Raw genomic sequence first — 17,968 nt, 5'->3', positions numbered from 1 at the left:
ACAAAGGGAAGCAATGAAATCATAGTTCGGATTATGATAAAAGTTGCCGTAAGCGCCTGAAGAACTTAAGATGTTGCAGTATTTTAACGAAGATTTATTACGGTTTAACTAAATTCCCCTGCCTAAAAAAAAGAGCTAATTTCAGTTGAATTTGTTCTGATATTACTCAAGTAAGAAGGTCTGTAAAAGAAACTGATACCTTTAATCGCAATAAATAACACCTCTTTTAATTATAAAAGAGCTTACGAAACATTTTTTTTTTTTTTTAATAAACCCACTTTCGTTGGATTTTAAAGTACTCAGTGCTGTTCGTTTCATTTTAATAACAATTACGCCATGCTCGCGAGCTAAACTGTTGCAAAATAAACTTATTATTAAGCTACAATGTTTGATTTGGTAGTTTACTAAACGTCGTAAATGAAACCGATTACGAGAATAAAACTGATTTAATGCGATCGTCATTAAAAGCAAACACAAGAAGCCTTGTTAGCTAATTTTCTCTTTCTATTATTTAACAAATTTCCCATATTTTCACGAAGTTTATTTTTTAGGCTAATACTATCTAGGCTCATGCCCATCTCTGAGGTAATTTCTAATGTCCGTGATAATATCCAGCAGAAAAATTACACGTCAAATAATGCAAAAATCAATTTATATGTCATGCTCACAAAAAATTAAGGATATTTTGCATCTTATTAAGAAAAGTAGAAAAGTATAAAGTATTTTTCTCTTCCTGAAGTGCCTTTGTGGTGTAATTGGATAGCCCATCCGGCTAGCAATCGGAAGATCCGATATTCGAAACCCGACGAGGCTATTGTACACTTTTTCACGTCTGCTGCTTCAACATTGCTAATGAGTGTACTAGTGGCGCCTGAACTAAAAGGTGATGGATGCAAATTCGTCACCACCAGGATTTTGGGTTTATAATATTTGCACCAGAACCTCGATCTAAAGCGTTCCCTCCTGCATATATTGTTTGCTATTTTCGGTCCCGAATGAAATTCCATATAAATAATTGATCTCACATTCATTGTCCCTTGGGGCCAACCAGCGGCCGAGCGGTAAAGTCGCTGAACACTGGTAGTGTAACGTGTATACGAGCCAGTTTTCCTTAAAAAGTCCTCCACGAAGGCATCCCTCTCTTTAGGCAGGTATCCCTCGAGACTTTGCCATAATCACATACACACACATTGTCCCTTGATCTGTCATTTTACGTAATTCGTAAGTCACAAGTCGTAATTCACAAGTCGCATTCTCGAGGAAGCATTTTCCGCACCAATAATTGTGGGGGGGGGGGGTTCAGGGGTGAGTGTTTATTTATTTATTTACTTATTGCATTACCGTCTCTCTCTTTGCTCTTTGGACTATAAATCTAATGAAAACAAAGTGTGTTAGACTTTGTTAAAAGACTTATTTTTAAGACTTAGTTTTTAGGGTAGTGTATCTATGTTTAAAGTAACATATGATACTATTTAGAATATGTTATTTACATTATTAATTGTACTTAATACGTTACTTAATTACCCTTTTAATTTTAACTACTTCCACTAAGCATCTGTAAATTATCCATAAAAGCTCTAGATAATTAAATATCTTTGAAGCCTTTCAATTAATTCAGATTAGATGACGTCTGTCAACTTTAATGTACAATTTTTGTTAAAATCGTTTTCTTTTCGGAATACTTAATCTTTTCACTTCTATTCTGTTCAACATTTACAGCTTTAATCGTCACTTCCTATATTTATTTACTTTTATTCCGTTTAATATTCGCATTTCCTATTTAAAAAAGTACAGAATATTTTTATTCCATGAAAAAAGACTCCGTGTGAATATTCCTCGAAACATGTGTATACAAAAAAAGAAATTTTTTCCCTACAAAAACAGAGTGTACAGTTCAGTTTTATTTAATCTGAATCTTAAATTAGAGTTTTCTCTTACATGTATTAATATAAAGCCTATTTAAAAAATAAGGGAACGTAATAGTTTCATAATTCCTAGGATTATATTTGAGTAAGATCCTTTAATTAAGTAAAACTTCAGAATGATGAACAAAATTACATTTTAGTTTATGTATATTTATTCATATTGCTATAGCTGAATTTTTTAATAACATATTAGCAAGTTTTTGCAATTATAAATTTTATTCAAATTAATTTTTGTAGACTCTAATTACGTTTTGGTTTCAGCCAAATCAAGCAAATTAGGAACAGAACTGGTAACTTTTTGTGGTTAAAAATTCGGAAAACACCCGAGCTCTGAAACTGGTCAAAAATAAAAAATGTAGGTCTAATTCTAAAAGATCGGTGATATTAAAATTAGATTATACCACAACATAACGTGAACTCTAAATGCAATAATTTTTACACAAATGTTTTTCAGGAACTAAAATTCACATCAAACATTACTCCAAGATTTAAAAAAAAAAAAAAAAAAAAAAAAAAAAAAACGCTGATTTAGAAAATTTTCTTAGTGATCATTAAGAATACAAAATTTTCCTTCCAGCATAAATTACTTATTTGCCGTTTTATAATAATAGACCTTTTTTAAGCATATTTTTGTATTTATATCAGTGCTCCGCAACCTTTTCTCACCTGCGACGCACAAAAAATCTTTCTGGAATTTCGTGGCACACCAAAGAGTTCCGAGTTATCAAGGAAGTGGCGAAAAAATTCAAATGCTGACACACTTACAATCACACACACAACAGTGAAATATATAAAAACATTTAAAATAGACATTATTAAGGAAAAAAAATGTCATTGTGTATTAAATACATGATAAAAAATTGCAAAATGTCAAATACATGTATTTGATTGCGGCACACCTGTATCCTACTCATGGCACACCAGTGTGCCGCGGCACACCGGTTGCGGAGCACTGATTTATATGGCTAGCCAGTATGAAATTCGACGTCATTATTCCCCTATTGCTCATGAATTACTATAGCTTAAAAGCACAAATATATTTGTAATTATTTTCAGAATTACTATGTGCCTACTGTTAAAAATCATATTTGAGATCGGAAAATAAATTTTTCGTTTCGAAACGACGAAAGACCAAAGACTTTCAAAATCAAATTTCCCGCCACTTGGCGACACTTACAAGATTACTCTGGCAGACATTTTCTCTAAAAATCCCCCAAATTGCAGTAACCTCGCTTATCGGTCGGTTGTGACAAGGTACAAATCAACGTAGCAGCAATATCACGATCCAGCGATGTACCCTTCTCTATCCCTCCCTCAAACATTTATTGCACTCAGTGTCTTACGCCGCAGGGGGGTGAGGGTTAGAACAGTCGGAGGGCAACAAAAGGAGGAGGGGGTAGCCACCAAGACAGAGAGAGTCGGAGCATTCCATTCCGGGCAGGCAACTTTTGCCCCGTTTTGCCCCAGTAATTTATGGGAATTTATTTGAGCCGATGGTTCGCTGAAAAGATGCCACTCAAAATCTCTTTGAAGCTCCGTTGTAGTCAAACACGCAGAAAGTGCATGAGGGAGAGAGACCCAGTCGGAAATCAAAGTGAGAAAATTACCGCTTCGGGCTTCATTTCGAGAAGTGGAGCCCTTTTAATGCCAGTTTAGACGTGTCTCTTGGGGAAGATTTAATTAGCGGAGTTAGGCATTATTCCTTTTGCAGAGAATCTCAGTTGGGGGTTGATTCGTCCAACTTTCGAACTACTTCACCAACCCGAACAGTTATAGCAGGTTTATTTGTACCATACTTAGGGGTAAAAAAAGAATAACTAACTCTGAATTCAGCAGAGATATTTAGAATTATAAGGAGAAATTTCAGGAAACTATTTCAGAATAAATGATGGGGGGGGATCTATTCTCTCTTTCTCTCTCTCTCTCTCTCTTTTTTTTTTTTTTTTTTCTTTTGGTGAGAGCCTACAGAGCCAAATATTGTACTAGGACATGGTACTAGGTACTAGGACATACTAGTATAAACGGTACTAGGACATCATTAAAATTATATGGACTCCTGAAGGGAATGGAATGGGTAGATCCTTACAGAAGTTCTGTTTTAATATTTCATAACTGAAAATAATATTTCATACCAGGAAATATCTTCAAATTTCTCATTGCTGAATGGCAAACTTAACTAACTTATCGCTGCAATTATGTAGATATTCATTGATGTAATAAAATACTAATGAATACAAATAATGTTTCTACCTAATCATTGTTTCTGACGCAAAAAATATATCTGTAATCTGTCTAACTATGTTCTGTGGCAACTGAATCTGAAAAATTTTCTGCTCACTCTGAAGAAGAACTCCATATCGCCATTTCCGTATATCCAAAACGGCATTCCGTATATCGTATCTTATCAGAAGATATGCGAACATAGCATCATCTTCTGTTCGGTTATCACCATCAACTTGTGCTCAACTGATTGGAATTGCAGAATTTAACTATTTTCCTTTAATTTATCAAAAGAGATCACTTTTATTTCTTAAAAAAATGTCCATGCCCCTTAAAGAGGTCTTCATCTTCTGTATCATAATTATAATCAGTTCACTTACTGAAATGCAGATATTGCATCAAACAAAATTCTGCATGCTGTGGTACAAAATATCAGAACTACTGTGTTATCATTTTGGGTTTCTATGTGTCTTCCAAGCAACTTAGTACATATTACACTTAAAGTATCACGCTTACTCTATACTGCTTGATAACAATGTCTAAGAAACAACGAGATTTATGGCATTAGGAATGGTGAATATTGCTCCAGAAAACTAAACTTTAAATTCTGCAGCAGGGGAACCTCGAAAAAGATATTGTGGTATCTTTATCAAATAGAAATGGTATTCATTTGGACCAAAGAAAAAAATAACAAGAATAAAAAGAGGTTCCATACAGCAACATGGAGTAATTACAGAAAATGCAACCTTCCGCGTGAATGGCAATAGACCTCGCGATATCAACGGACAGTGTGAGCTGCTCGAATTCCAATACATGCTATACATCGTTTTAGCAATCGTAGTTATGCTTTCTACAAGTTTGACCAGAAATATTTTACTGACAACACTTCTGAACAAACTACTTTCTTATAAGGCGTTTAGAAGTTTTTGCGCATTTTGGAGAGATGATCTTCTTTAAGTTTATAAGAACATTTCAGATATGTTCGATATGTGTAAGATAATATGCATGCCATGTCGTGCGGGTGATATTCTCATTCCCTACTACATTCAGGTACTATATGGACATGCAATCTGTATTCTGCGCGAGCGAGCAATTGCACTCACATTGTCGGGACCCATTGCTTTAGGGAAATGAACAAACATGATCTAGAACAACCACTGTACAATAATCGTTCTGTACTGACAGGTAGTGATGTAAAGATATGCAGCGATATTCTGACGTCATGCATTGCTCTTGCTCACACTATTATACCCTGACTGAATGGCAACAATTCTCTCTGATTGAATAACAATCTCTTCCTTTAGAAGTATCGTTATTAATAACGTGCTGCTCGTTCTCTCTGCTCCATTTTTAATCACCAGAGTTTAGGGTAGCATCATTTGACACTTCCATTAATTCCAGTAATAGTTCGCTCTATGCAACTGCAGTCTGGCTTGAATTCACCGGCGGCTAAGTGGTATAACGGCTGACCACAGATATTTTGACCCGGATTCAAATCTAGAGAAACGAGAGGTCTTCCTGGGTTCCTTTGGTGACTTTTCCCATGTGTCATGGAGACAAAACACGAGCTAGTTTTCCTTATAAACCTTTTCTCGAAGGTATCTTTCCCCGTAGACAGATAACTTCGCGTAATTTGCAATATAAATATGCAAATTCCTTATGCTCTTTTGAATTTACCACATTTGTTCCATAAAAATAATAAGAAAAATATTCGTAAATGGATCACCAAATCACTATATGATTTTCAAAATTTCTTTCATTTCATCATATTTGTCTAAAAGGGAGAAATAGCTTTAAATTTTAACTCAGTATGGATTAGTGCCTTAGGACGATTAAAAAATATCTGTAAAAATGCAGAAGCAAGTACACAAGGAGACCTAAATAAGCAAATTTTGTGATCGAATGAATATGCGGAAATGCCGCGTCGATGTAACACAAAGCGCTGTTGAGCGATAGAGAAATGCGTTTTGCTGACGTAAATCGGCCAAATCGGCCGTCTTAAAATGCACGTCAACGAGCTCCGTTTTCGTGTAGTGTTGCATATTGTTCGAAATTCGCTCGAATGCTGATTTACGGCAGCTGAAAGCTTTTATTTACAGGTCAACAGCTCTCTGTACCACCTCAACGTGCCATTTCCGTATACCCATTCCTAACAAAATCATTACTTCAATCACCTTTAACTGCCTTTATATATATATATATATATATATATATATATATATAATTTGTTGAATAATTAAAACTATGTATGTATATGTTACCGTGAAAGACCGAAATTGGAGAATGTCGACTTTCACCGGAGAATATCAACATTCACCAAATACGTCGGTGAAAGACCGAATATTTCACTACATTCTTGTATATTCGGACCCTCACCGGTGTATATCGACAATCACAGATATGCTCTGGTGAAGGTCGAAAAGAGAGGTCATAAAGTGCCATAATAGTTTAAGTTGTCGCAATAAATAAGATTTGAATCACATAATTTAGTAAGTTTTTTATTACTGTTATTTTATTTTCTCATTTAGAACGTACTGTATAATTAAGTAAGTTTTTAACTTCTATTGTTTTCCTTTCTCATTTTGAATGTATTGTGTGTTTTACGTTCTCACGTTCTTAAGTTCTTATTTCAAGTTTCAAGTGCGTTTATTCGCGACTGAATTACGGAGAAGAAAATATAATATTGTTATGTGTTCAAAATTCACCATTAGTACATGGTGAATGTCGACATTGACCGGTGTAAGTCAGAAATAAGAGTATTTGGAAAATATTTCGGACATACACCAAGAGACTGTGAATGTTGACATTCACGGGTGAAAGTCGACATTCTCCAGATTTCGGTGTTTCACCGTAACATATATATACCATCGAGGTGAAAAACATAATTAATGTATGAGCAGTTACAGGACCAACAAATACTACACACTTATTTCAGAAGAATTTATTTTCGCAGCGCCGAAAAGAATTAGCAAGAAACCGGTCATTATTGCAGAAGTGTTGCTAATCTCTTCCTTTTATGTAGGTAAATAAATTATGAAAATACTGGAATGAAATAGGCCCTGTGCATGTGAGCATAAAATTAGGAAACTAATTACAGTACTAGAAAGCTACATATATTCCAACTGAGTTCGCCTCTAGGAAAAATTCCACCTTCCTCCCTTTTCATATGAAACTGAATGGATGGAAACAAAGAAAGTGAGTTCATTCCGGAATATCGCAAAGAACGACGAGGTGATTTAATTAAAACTCTCACCTTTTACATAAACTCCAACTACTCTCATCCCCTATCAGTCCTTTAAGATCTAAAATAACACCTTTTAACGTCCTCATAGCCACTTCGAGGAGGTGCATTCCGGGAGAGTCGTTAAACTTTATCCAATATAAAAAATTCCTTAACTGGAATTCTCGGTGTTTTATTTTATTTTAACCTCTCCCCTTACGTTCGAGACAAAAATGATTTCGTAAAATTTAGGAGCTGCTCTCTATTGCATACCTTTTCTGCTTTGCATTTTTTTCCTTCTTCTTCCTGCCTCCTTCCTATAAGCCGTGATCTGTGGATGAGAGTCAGATTGGTAACTTAGCTAGTGCCACTTATCCGAAACGAAGTTGGTTAAGGGTTGCCGTAACGAAATTACTCAGCCATACTCGGACAAATTTTCGCCAAGTCTTAAACGTGTTTTAATTTTATTGCTGCTTATTCTTTGTGTTACGAATAGTAATATTACTACAGAACTAAATATCTCTTCCCAGCTCCCTGTAATTGATTTAAATGTTCCACACTATCTAAAATATCAACTCCTAGAACCTCACATACACACAACTTACCGTCTGTCTTACATCTAAAATACAGTAAATACAAACGCAGTTGAAGGTTTAAAGTAAACCTGCTTATTAATATGTCATATAGGTACATACTTACACCCACCAGCGGTCGAGTCGCTGAATACTGGTAGTTCACTCAGGGATTCGAATCCCGGGGAACATGCTGGCTGCATGGGCGTTTTCGTGGTTTTCCCCAGGTGTAACGTGCTAAAGTATTTTCTCCTTTATTTTCCGAATGCCTTTGTGGCGTAATAGGAAGCGTATTCGACAGGTCCCAGGGTTTGAGCCCCGGCGAGGGCATTGCACATTTTTCTTGTGTCCCGCATCAAAAAAGTGGTGCCTGAACTATAAGGTTGTGGACGATAATTCGACAACATCAGGATTTGGCGAATGGGTACCCTAATCTCAAGCTGCTCTTTAAAAGGGGGAGTATGTAAGGTATTTTCTCCCTTCGTTCTGCATGCCTTCGTAATGTAATTAGAAACATACTCGATGCATATTTAAGAGTTCCAGGGTTGGAGTCCCGGAGATGGCACCGCATATTTTTCTCGTCTCTAGCTTCAAAAACTCTAATGACTCTACAGTGTATACGAGTCAGTTTCCCTTAGAAAGTCCTCCACGAAGGCATCCCTACTCTTCGGCAGATAATCGAGTGGTTTGCGACAGTCAAATAAACCAAACCTACATAGTTACTGTTGCACAAAACTGATAACAATAATAAGAAAAAAACTTCCACAGCTTTTGAGAAATTCAGAACAAATGCTGAGATCAAACTAAAGTATTAAAGGAAGGCAAAATGCGCATAAGTAAGCTTTGGCTCACGTTTTACATACTTTTATAAAGCAATAACGGCTAATGATGCTACAACCGATTAAGCAACACAGTCGCAAGAAGAAGTAATGGAGTGACCGGTTAGAAATTGTTGTCAAAGGTTGTATCTAAAATTCAGAACTCAGAAATTTTAAATACATTAACTAATTTGCCTCCTGGTGAGAACTGACGAAAATGGTAATAAAGGCAAAATAATTAGATAACTGGTTAATTAACAGAAAACGCTGCAAATAAGCATATTTAATAATGAAAAAAAAATCGTCCGTGATTTTTTTAAACTACAAAGATATTAAAATTTCCTTTTTCGATGCTCTTTCGGTAGTAATTTTTCAAATGCCTTCTCAGAACAGATGTCTTCAGTTCGAACGTCACCATTTTTTACATAATAATCAAGGGTTGAAAAAAAAAAAAATTTTATTTCCATTTTTCTCCATATCGTAGACATGATCGGATTATTCCCATAGCAGCTTAATTTATAAATATTCCCTGGCTGAGATAAGAACACTAGGTTTGTCTTCTGATTAAAAAATATTAAATAATAGTGTATTTAACTTACTTCTGTGAACTTGAGTTAAAACGGTAAAACTAACTTTATTTTAAGCCCTTTTTAAAATGCACGCTTTCCAAATACTTAATTTCATTTGCCAAGCAAAATTTTATAAGTAAATTAATCAAGATTCACCAATTATGAATTTTGAAAACAAGCGCTTATTTTAATGCAGAAGAAGCAAAGAGAATTTGCGTTAAACAGGAAAAAGAGGCATCCTGCGCATTTGGACTTTCCCAGCTGCATTTATAGAAGTTGCTGAATATAACTTCGTGATAATCCTTCCAATATTACAGCATTTTTTCTCCCCGTTCTCAGGTGATGGAAAGAAAAAGAACGCATCTTTTATTACTTCTCGAACTTCTACTGTTATGGCGAGAAACACTTGTTTTTCCCACCTCGAGATGATTTGGCGCTCAACTTCCGTGGTGATTAAGAAGAATTCAATATAACGGCCGGCATAAAACAGCCGATTACGGGTTTTAAATATTTCCCACTTACTTTATTACATCACTTAAAGAGATAAGCAGCCAAAAGCCTTCCACTTGGAAATTTCATCTTACTTTTTTTTCCCCCACCTCCTTTGCTGATACGTTTTTCCGTCGGAAGTTGCTATGGTTACAGCGGGGAGACGGAAGCTGCGGCAGACAAAAATTGTTCCCTCCATTGTCCGCAATACTTCGAATTTTGCAACTTGAATGGAATCTTTTTAATCTCTTTAAAAAGTTTATTATTTTATTAAAGCATTATAGAAAATAGTGTGATTTTTTCAAGCATAATATTCAAAACAGCCTTTCTAGAATTATAAAAGGAAAGTGATAAGTTAAAATAATAAATCCACGCAATCTGCCATTAAAACATTGCCCTTTGGGCTGTAGACTCTTTTGATTGAACTTAATGAGCTTTGTCATATCAGCTATATATGTTTTATTTTCTTTTTGAAAAATATTTGAGCATGTAAAGTATTTTCTCCCTTAACACATATCTTCTTGGTGTAACCGAATAGCATTTCCGGCCAGCAATCGAGAGGGTCGATGTTCGAGTGCCCGGAGATGGCACTGCACATTTTTTAATGGCTCCTGGCCAAAAAACTTAATACTTTTAAATGGTATCTTTTACATGTGAACACTGCAACAAAGCGGCAAAATTAAAGGATAATAACATACAGTAATGCGTAATACAACTAATGTACAAGTTAATCTGAATGCACTAAATATAAGCCTAATTTTAATGAAATACACGTAAACACTGGCCTTCTTCGCCTCTGATAACTTGTTTTAGCGTTAATTCTACCAATCTTTCACCCATCTATTAAATATGACACCAAACTTTGATTCTAATGGAAATTAAGGGATTTATTTAGGGATGTCTTTTGTTTTAAGCCTTAATTTCGTGACTGACCAAAAATTCTCGGTGAAGTCAGATGAGGAACACAGATTTAATATTTCTGAAAGGCATTTCAATTTTTTTTTCATCTGTGGCTTGGCGCAAAATCTTACTGAACGGTTTCATTCCTGTTATTAGTATCGTCAGATTTGGAAAATCTTCCTCTCTCTCTCTCTCTCTCTGTGTGTTCTCTACATATTGGGTTTTTTTTTTTTTTTTTTTTTTTTGAATTCTTTATGCTCATGACGGGTATAAGCGTCCTGTTTTGTAAATTAAGAAAAAACCTCTCAGAATATTTTTATGATGTTTAATAGACTAGTCAATATGCTTTACCTGTGTTTCATAGACTGATCAACTGGCATCTCTTAATGACTTCCTTACATTCCGTAAATGCCAGTCTTGGGAAATTTATAAGTATCTTCAGGAAAAAGGTTTGTTTCTCAGACTTAATTTCCACCTTGAATAATTTTCCGCCTAAATCAAACGATTTTTCTTTATCTGAGGTATAAAAATTTGCTTCTTGCTGAGACCGAATATTTTACGGCAGGCTTCGAGAAGCTTTACCGAAATGTAGAAACATTGGCATGAACTCCAGAAAGCTCCAGAGCTCTTTTTGTAAATCATAATTGTTAAACCAGAAATTTTGGTTTAGCTTTCTTACCGGGATAATATCATCTCGGCTGGTAGCGTTTTACGCCTTTCACTAAAATTTTCATTTCGTTTAGAGTTAATCGTTTGTAAAGTTTAAGAATGTTGTTAACAATACACCCCATTCTTGCATATCTCAGCTAAGTGTTTTTGAATCACGGAAGTGTACTGGCTTTATGTAACATTCTTATTCCTCTTTCTTAGATTTCATTATCATAAATCTATAAGGTATTTCTCCCGCCTTCCTAGCATGCCTTCGTGGTGTGGTGGTCTGCACGCTGGGAGCGTATTCCAGAAGTCCGTGGTTCGATTTCCGGCGAAGGCGCTGCTCATTTTTTATCTCTCTTGCTTTAAAAATAACCTAATGACTCTACAAACTGAGGAAAAAAAAGCACTCTATCTGTAGCAGATAATAATTTGACTTCGGGAAAATAATGCTTGACCAAAATATGACAATAGAACCTCAAAACAACATGCAAGTACCCAAAAAGGGAGACAATTTAAATTTAAACGGTGTTGTGACTTACAAAAAATATGATATTTTGAAAATAATCTTTTCTTCGGATTCATTTTCACGAAACTGTAATTTTAAATAATAATTTTGTCACCTGGGATTTGCGCTTAGGCCCTAAAATCAATATTTTTATATTATTAGTTTTATTACATTATAAGCTGTCTGATTCTTTCATTAATGTAATTGCTGAAATCTCCCCTCCCCCCGAAGAATAACTGTGGCATTTTATACCAAATATTTATTTACAACAGAATATTGCTGTTGGCAGTGATAATCTTTTGTTATATTTAGACATCTGGGAATATATTATTGTCTAGCATTTTAAGAAATACCGTAAATTTGTCTAAAAATTTCTTTTTGTATGTGCAAACCCAAATGATACTAGAATATGAATTAATACACTTTTTATTACATGAATATATGTTTACTAATTATGCGATTATTCTGATTTCTACAAATTGTGCAAATGCTAAATTAGTTAAAAGACTAACTGTGATACATTTTTTTAACACATTCGATGATTTTTGTGCGAGCTGTAGCCTGAAAGTAAAAGAATTTCTCGATCACACAAGACAAATTTTATAAATGTTGCCATTAATAACGTATTAACTGTCAAATATCGTTTAGTTTAATTAACTGATGGCTTAGTTGAAGTATCTATAAACGCTAAAATGATCTCATAGTAAATTTGTATATAAAAAAGAGTAACGCGGAATACATACCAGTGCTCGTACTTAATACTCTTTGGACGGAAATGTATTATTTCTATAAAAATGAACGAAAAATATATATGAATATAGAAAAATAGAGAAAATTATAGCGTTCCTTTTAAACAACAGAGTAATGATAAACTACGCATAAGAAATTATAAACTTCTGTGCTTTCTTACTTACTGTTAACCTCAATATTTCATTTAATGCTTTTAACATTTCATAAAGTTCTTTAATATTTCATTTAATACTTTTAACATTTCATAAATTTCTTTTGCAGTGCAGCAATTAGCTCACAGGGCTGAAGGAAATTCAGGCCTAACTGCAGAAAACTACTCTTCGGAAGCGTATCCTTTTGCATATATTTACAGCCGAAACTCATTCATAACGTTAATTTATAAAAATTTGTCCTAGGGAAATATCATAGTCCCTAGAGAAAATAACGCATTAACTAAAAAATTTTTTGTGAGAAAGTTAGTATTACTTTTATTAATTTCTAATTGACACGAAATGGTCAAAAGTATACTCTCCTCTTTTGAAAAGTTTTAGTTCTTTTTCCTTCCTGTTTTTTTTTTTTTTCGTAATATTTGTTATATTTTATAAGAATTTTAAAATTATGTTAACTAGAGTAATTTAATATAGTTATTTAATATATTTTGCCAATATTGGTGAAAAATCTCCAAACTTGACGACCATTTGGCGACATTTTTGTCCGATCCCTATATAACTGCGACTGTGTGTAATTGTATATGCCTCCTAGCAAGAAATAAGGTACTGGAAATCTCTTAGCAGATTCAATACATTACAAACCTGTACAATATTTTTCGATGAAAATCTTCCAATTAAAGTGCCACTTCCAGTTCATCGTAAATAGTCAAAACCTAATATATTGTTTTCAATCATGATTGTATATGATATATGCATATACGAATTTTAAATACAAAATTTGAGAAGTTTTGGATATCATCATCATATATTTTTTCCCAAAAATCTGTTCAGAGCTTTTAAGTAAACTATAACTCCCGGTTGATCAATTTTGGCTAAAATCTAATATGATGTCCCCATTGATGTAACAGTTTTAAAAGCTAAACTTGAAAAGTCTGGAATTATGCTTTAATACGATTTTTCATTAAAACTATTGTGCGCTTCACGTAAAGTAACACTTCCTGTTGCCCAGTTTTTCCAGAAATCTAATCACTTTATATGAATCCAGAGAGATGAAATAAAGAAAACAGAAATTTTTGGAACTTTGATGTAAGAGTAATCGTGAACAAAAAATCCTCATACGCAGACAGATGTCACTATAAAAATAATAAAAACATGTTCGTGTTTATTCACTGAAAACTCACTCGAATTTTTAGACCTAAAACATTTATCTTTTTCTATGTATATAGGTTGCCGGGAAGAAAAAAGTGGCCGGGAAGAAAAAAGTGGCTTTAATTTTGGAATAAATGATTAACTTTAACCCCTAAATCCTAACAGCTAAAAAAATGTACATTTTATTTCAGATTTTACATTTTATTTATTTAAAAATTATTTTTTTCCGTTTTGTTCAGTTGTTTCCCTGTCAGAGAAAAAAAAATATTCCAGTACTGAAAAATCACTGCAAGTCTGTTTCATCCAGCGTATTTCAAAGAGCACTATTTGAAAGGCAACTGAATGTTTCTCCTTCTTCCCAATACTTCACTGTATTAAAGTAGAATTCCAAAATTTTGAAAATGAAAAGAATTAATTGTAAATAATAGTCTGTCTTTAAAAATTACTAAAACGTCATTTTGAGAACATACCGAAAATCTTTTTTCTGAATTCTCAGAGATTTATTTAATCTATATTTTCCTACGAAAGAAAATAATTAAGGTGAAATCATAAATAATTATTCATTATACATTTCTTCATTATTTCTTTAATAAAAGATTTAGCAGAAATGTTCCTCTCTATCAAGGGCAAGTTCTTCAAGGATCAAATAATGAAAGCTACCATGAAGGTCTGTTTATATTTTAATGAACCTGTGAAGTAAACTAACGATATCCCTTACAGAGAATACATTGTTTTTTAATGAACGTTTTAGAGCCCTTTTGCCTTACTTTACAAACATTTCATTAAAATGAATTCAGAAGTAAATTTGGGGCCGAAAATATTTGCCGCGTTTTGAAATGTAATATAAAATTGTGGACATTTCAGAAACTTTTGTTTCTTTTGGGTATTTAATAAACTACGATGTTTTATCCTTTTCAGAATAAAATATTTATTCAGGTGTAATGTACAATATTAATATAGATTTAGCTTTTACCACTGCACACTTGTCAGGTCTTGCTAGTGGGACTAAAAGAATCATTTGACAATAAATAGGCAGAAAAGTATAATATAAAAGTAGTCCTGAAAATGTATTATAACAATCGTTACCATTGAACCTAAATTACTTAACCATTTATTATACAATTTCCCTTCGACTTTGAAATTTACTTATGAAATTCTTTCCTACATAAAAGCAATGAAAATAAGGTGGTACCTAAATATGAAAAATATGCATCTCTCTCTGCCTCTCTCTTTTTATATATATATAAATGCACATACATATTTGTAAGATGCCACTCCCTGATTTGATTAAACTTGTCCCTAGTTGTGCTTACAAAACAAACTTCGCCGGTTGTGAGATGTAATGTAATTAAATGTAAATTAAAAATTAAAGTAATTTAACACCGAAAATTCACAAAGAAAAAACTCCTTTCAAAAGTTGACTCAAACTATTATAATTGTGGGAGAAAATTAGATTAGCAAACGGCTAAAAGACGTCGCTGCCAAAGCTCTTTCTAACTTCTAAGAACTGTGCTTTTATATACACACAGCTAATTTGCATTCTGATAACAGCTGATGAAAATAAATATAAAGTATAGATAAGAAGTGATAGTATCAGGTTCAATGTTTCTTCTTACCTTCTTCGGAAACATACAATGACCTGACTAGAACGGAGAGCTTACTAAAGCTATGTTCACTAATTGTAGTAAGTAGACAGGATACAGACGAAGGGTATACAAAACCCTTTATTTTTTTCTTTATATACAATGACTTCCGTACTTCGGAATACAATGACCCTCCACTCGGGGTCTAACTTAAAAGATATCAAAATAAAACTAAACTCTAATTTAACTTTAGAATAAGATTGGCCTTATAATAACAGGAAGCGTATGTAGCACAGAGACTGTGAACACTACAATACGTTTAATTTATCAAGAGGATTAAAACCTCTGGCCTGGAAGGCAAAGTAGCAACTGCGTAACTTCTAAGGTAAGCGGCCTGCTTCGAACTCACGGCTTCCTCTCCTCTGCTTGGCAAAAAGGCCACACTTAAATACTTGGCGTTCGCCAGACAACTTTGCATAAACTCCTTCACGCTTATAATTCTGGCCGGAAGTAGAAAATAAGAAGTGATAGTAAAGATTTAAAATAAAATAAACGTTAGTAAAACTTAAGATCCTTACATACTTCCCGCCAGAGTTAATTAGTTTGAAACTGAGGTCTAAAACGACCTTGTTGAAAACTTTTAGCTCTAGAAACTAACGCGAGGCCAAACTTTTACAAACATAACTTAGCTAGAAACTAGAAAATTTTAAAAGAAAGAAATTTGTTACAATAGCAGCTCCCGGAATATACAACAATCTTTTTTCTTTTTCATCTGTACTGCATCAAAACAGGAGCTTTATTCAATTCTGGTTCCTTCCAGAGATCTGGAAGGAAAACTAGTTTAATGAAATGTTACAGAATGACATTGCAAATAACATATAGAATATACTTTTCTTAACATTCTTATTTCATTCATGACTATTTTAATTATCTCTCCCCGTGCTCTCTGACATGTGTTGTAAAAACACCAAACACGAATGTGTTTCTGTCTATGTGTTCAACACTTCCTCCTACAATCAAAACACTAACGTGTTAAAATTCAACATACGAGACCTCTTAACACACCCTAATTTCAACTCTAGACCCTGAGGTACTATTCTGAAAGTGGTTAACTCTAAAGTGTAGCGTCAGAGAGCCTAACTACATCATTCAACCTTTAACACATATTCACCATGATTTAATCTTTACAGTCACACGAATAACAAATTTTTTAACATTACTTTCACTTTTACCATATCACGTTATTTCTAAACATTCAAAATAACAGTTCACATGTATACAAGAACATATCAAGACGCCGTTAATTTTACACATTTGAAAACATACATTAGTAGTACATTGTTAACTTCTATTCTTTTCAAAGCAAGTGCCAATTCTTTCTACATTGAAATAATACTACATTTCAAAAAGTCTTTCAGACTAAAACTTCTTTCTTGTTAGAATGTTTTAAATAAAATTTATACAATAACTTTTTACAATATTTAAGTCTTTATACAACGCTATTATACATCAACTTTAGTTTTACGCGCGAGTAATTGAAAAACATAATAAGAAAATCGGTCACAACTCATTTCTCGCCCTTTTGGCGATAAAGGTAGACCTCGCATGAGGTAAAACTTCTTCAAATCTGCCACTTGCAGTAAGAATGAAAGATTAACTTAAGTTTGTAAAGTAACACAAAATTTTACTTATCTTTGTAATATTCAGACATCCTTTTCTGGGCCCAGTCTTTAAAGGTGCTGCAGACCGTAGCTTGGTTGATCCTCCTTCTTGTACGGGCTCGCCCTTCAGTGCTTTCCTCTGGAAGCTTCCGTTTTTCACCACTACGGCCACCCTTGAACATCTTCCTTCTGTCCTCTGCTTGTGGTCTTGGCCGTTTGAAGGCAGCTGGTCTTGGTGGAACCGGGAAACTTCTGTCGTGATCCTGCTTGGACCTCGTTGTTGGCCGTTCAAATTTTTCTTGTACTTTTTCCTCCGCCGCTGATGGCCCTTCCGCAGTTCGGCGACTTTTGCTGCGGAGAGTTCTGTCGGATGAGTCAATCTTCCGTTTCACAGCCGGGTTATAGTTGCCGTCCTTTCTCCCGGTCTTTTCCACATACGTCGTCCTTCTCCCTTCTTCATTCTGGGGGTGTTCGTGAACTCTGTTTTTTGGACGGTAGAACGGCTTCTTTTTCTTTGTACCTTCAATTTTTCCGCGGGGCAATTTTCTTTTCACTTGCTTCTGTCTCTCATTGGCTTGCCCTTGTACTTGTCGTTTTCCCACCTCTGGAACTTGTACCTGCGGTGTCTGCCGTACCGGATCCTGCAAAAGATCTGAAAAGATTTGCATTTTATTACGGTCATAGAATGGTTTTATCTGGTCAATGTTTGCGGAACAGGTTTCACCATTTCTTGCCTTTAATACTACAACAGCGTGAGTTATTTTTTCTATAACATATGGTCCTTCAAAGCGTGGGAAAAATTTG

General features: G+C 34.2%; 1 protein-coding gene across 2 annotated transcripts in view; it reads left to right on the top strand.

Moving 5' to 3' along the window:
- LOC118187533 (uncharacterized) overlaps positions 1-17,968 on the top strand; it is a 136,159-nt gene that overhangs the window by 94,973 nt on the left and 23,218 nt on the right. For both annotated transcript variants that reach the window (XM_035357773.2, XM_035357774.2), the window contains exons 9-10: positions 12,884-12,950; positions 14,523-14,587. In XM_035357773.2, coding sequence (XP_035213664.1) covers positions 12,884-12,950; positions 14,523-14,587 — 132 coding nt within the window. The remainder of the gene's footprint in view (positions 1-12,883; positions 12,951-14,522; positions 14,588-17,968) is intronic.

This window comes from Stegodyphus dumicola, chromosome 4 (assembly GCF_044657685.1).
Source record: "Stegodyphus dumicola isolate Sdum_Otavi_A_Nest chromosome 4, ASM4465768v1".
In the NCBI taxonomy this organism is placed as follows: domain Eukaryota; kingdom Metazoa; phylum Arthropoda; class Arachnida; order Araneae; family Eresidae; genus Stegodyphus; species Stegodyphus dumicola.
This window is presented reverse-complemented; position numbering and strand designations above follow the sequence as displayed.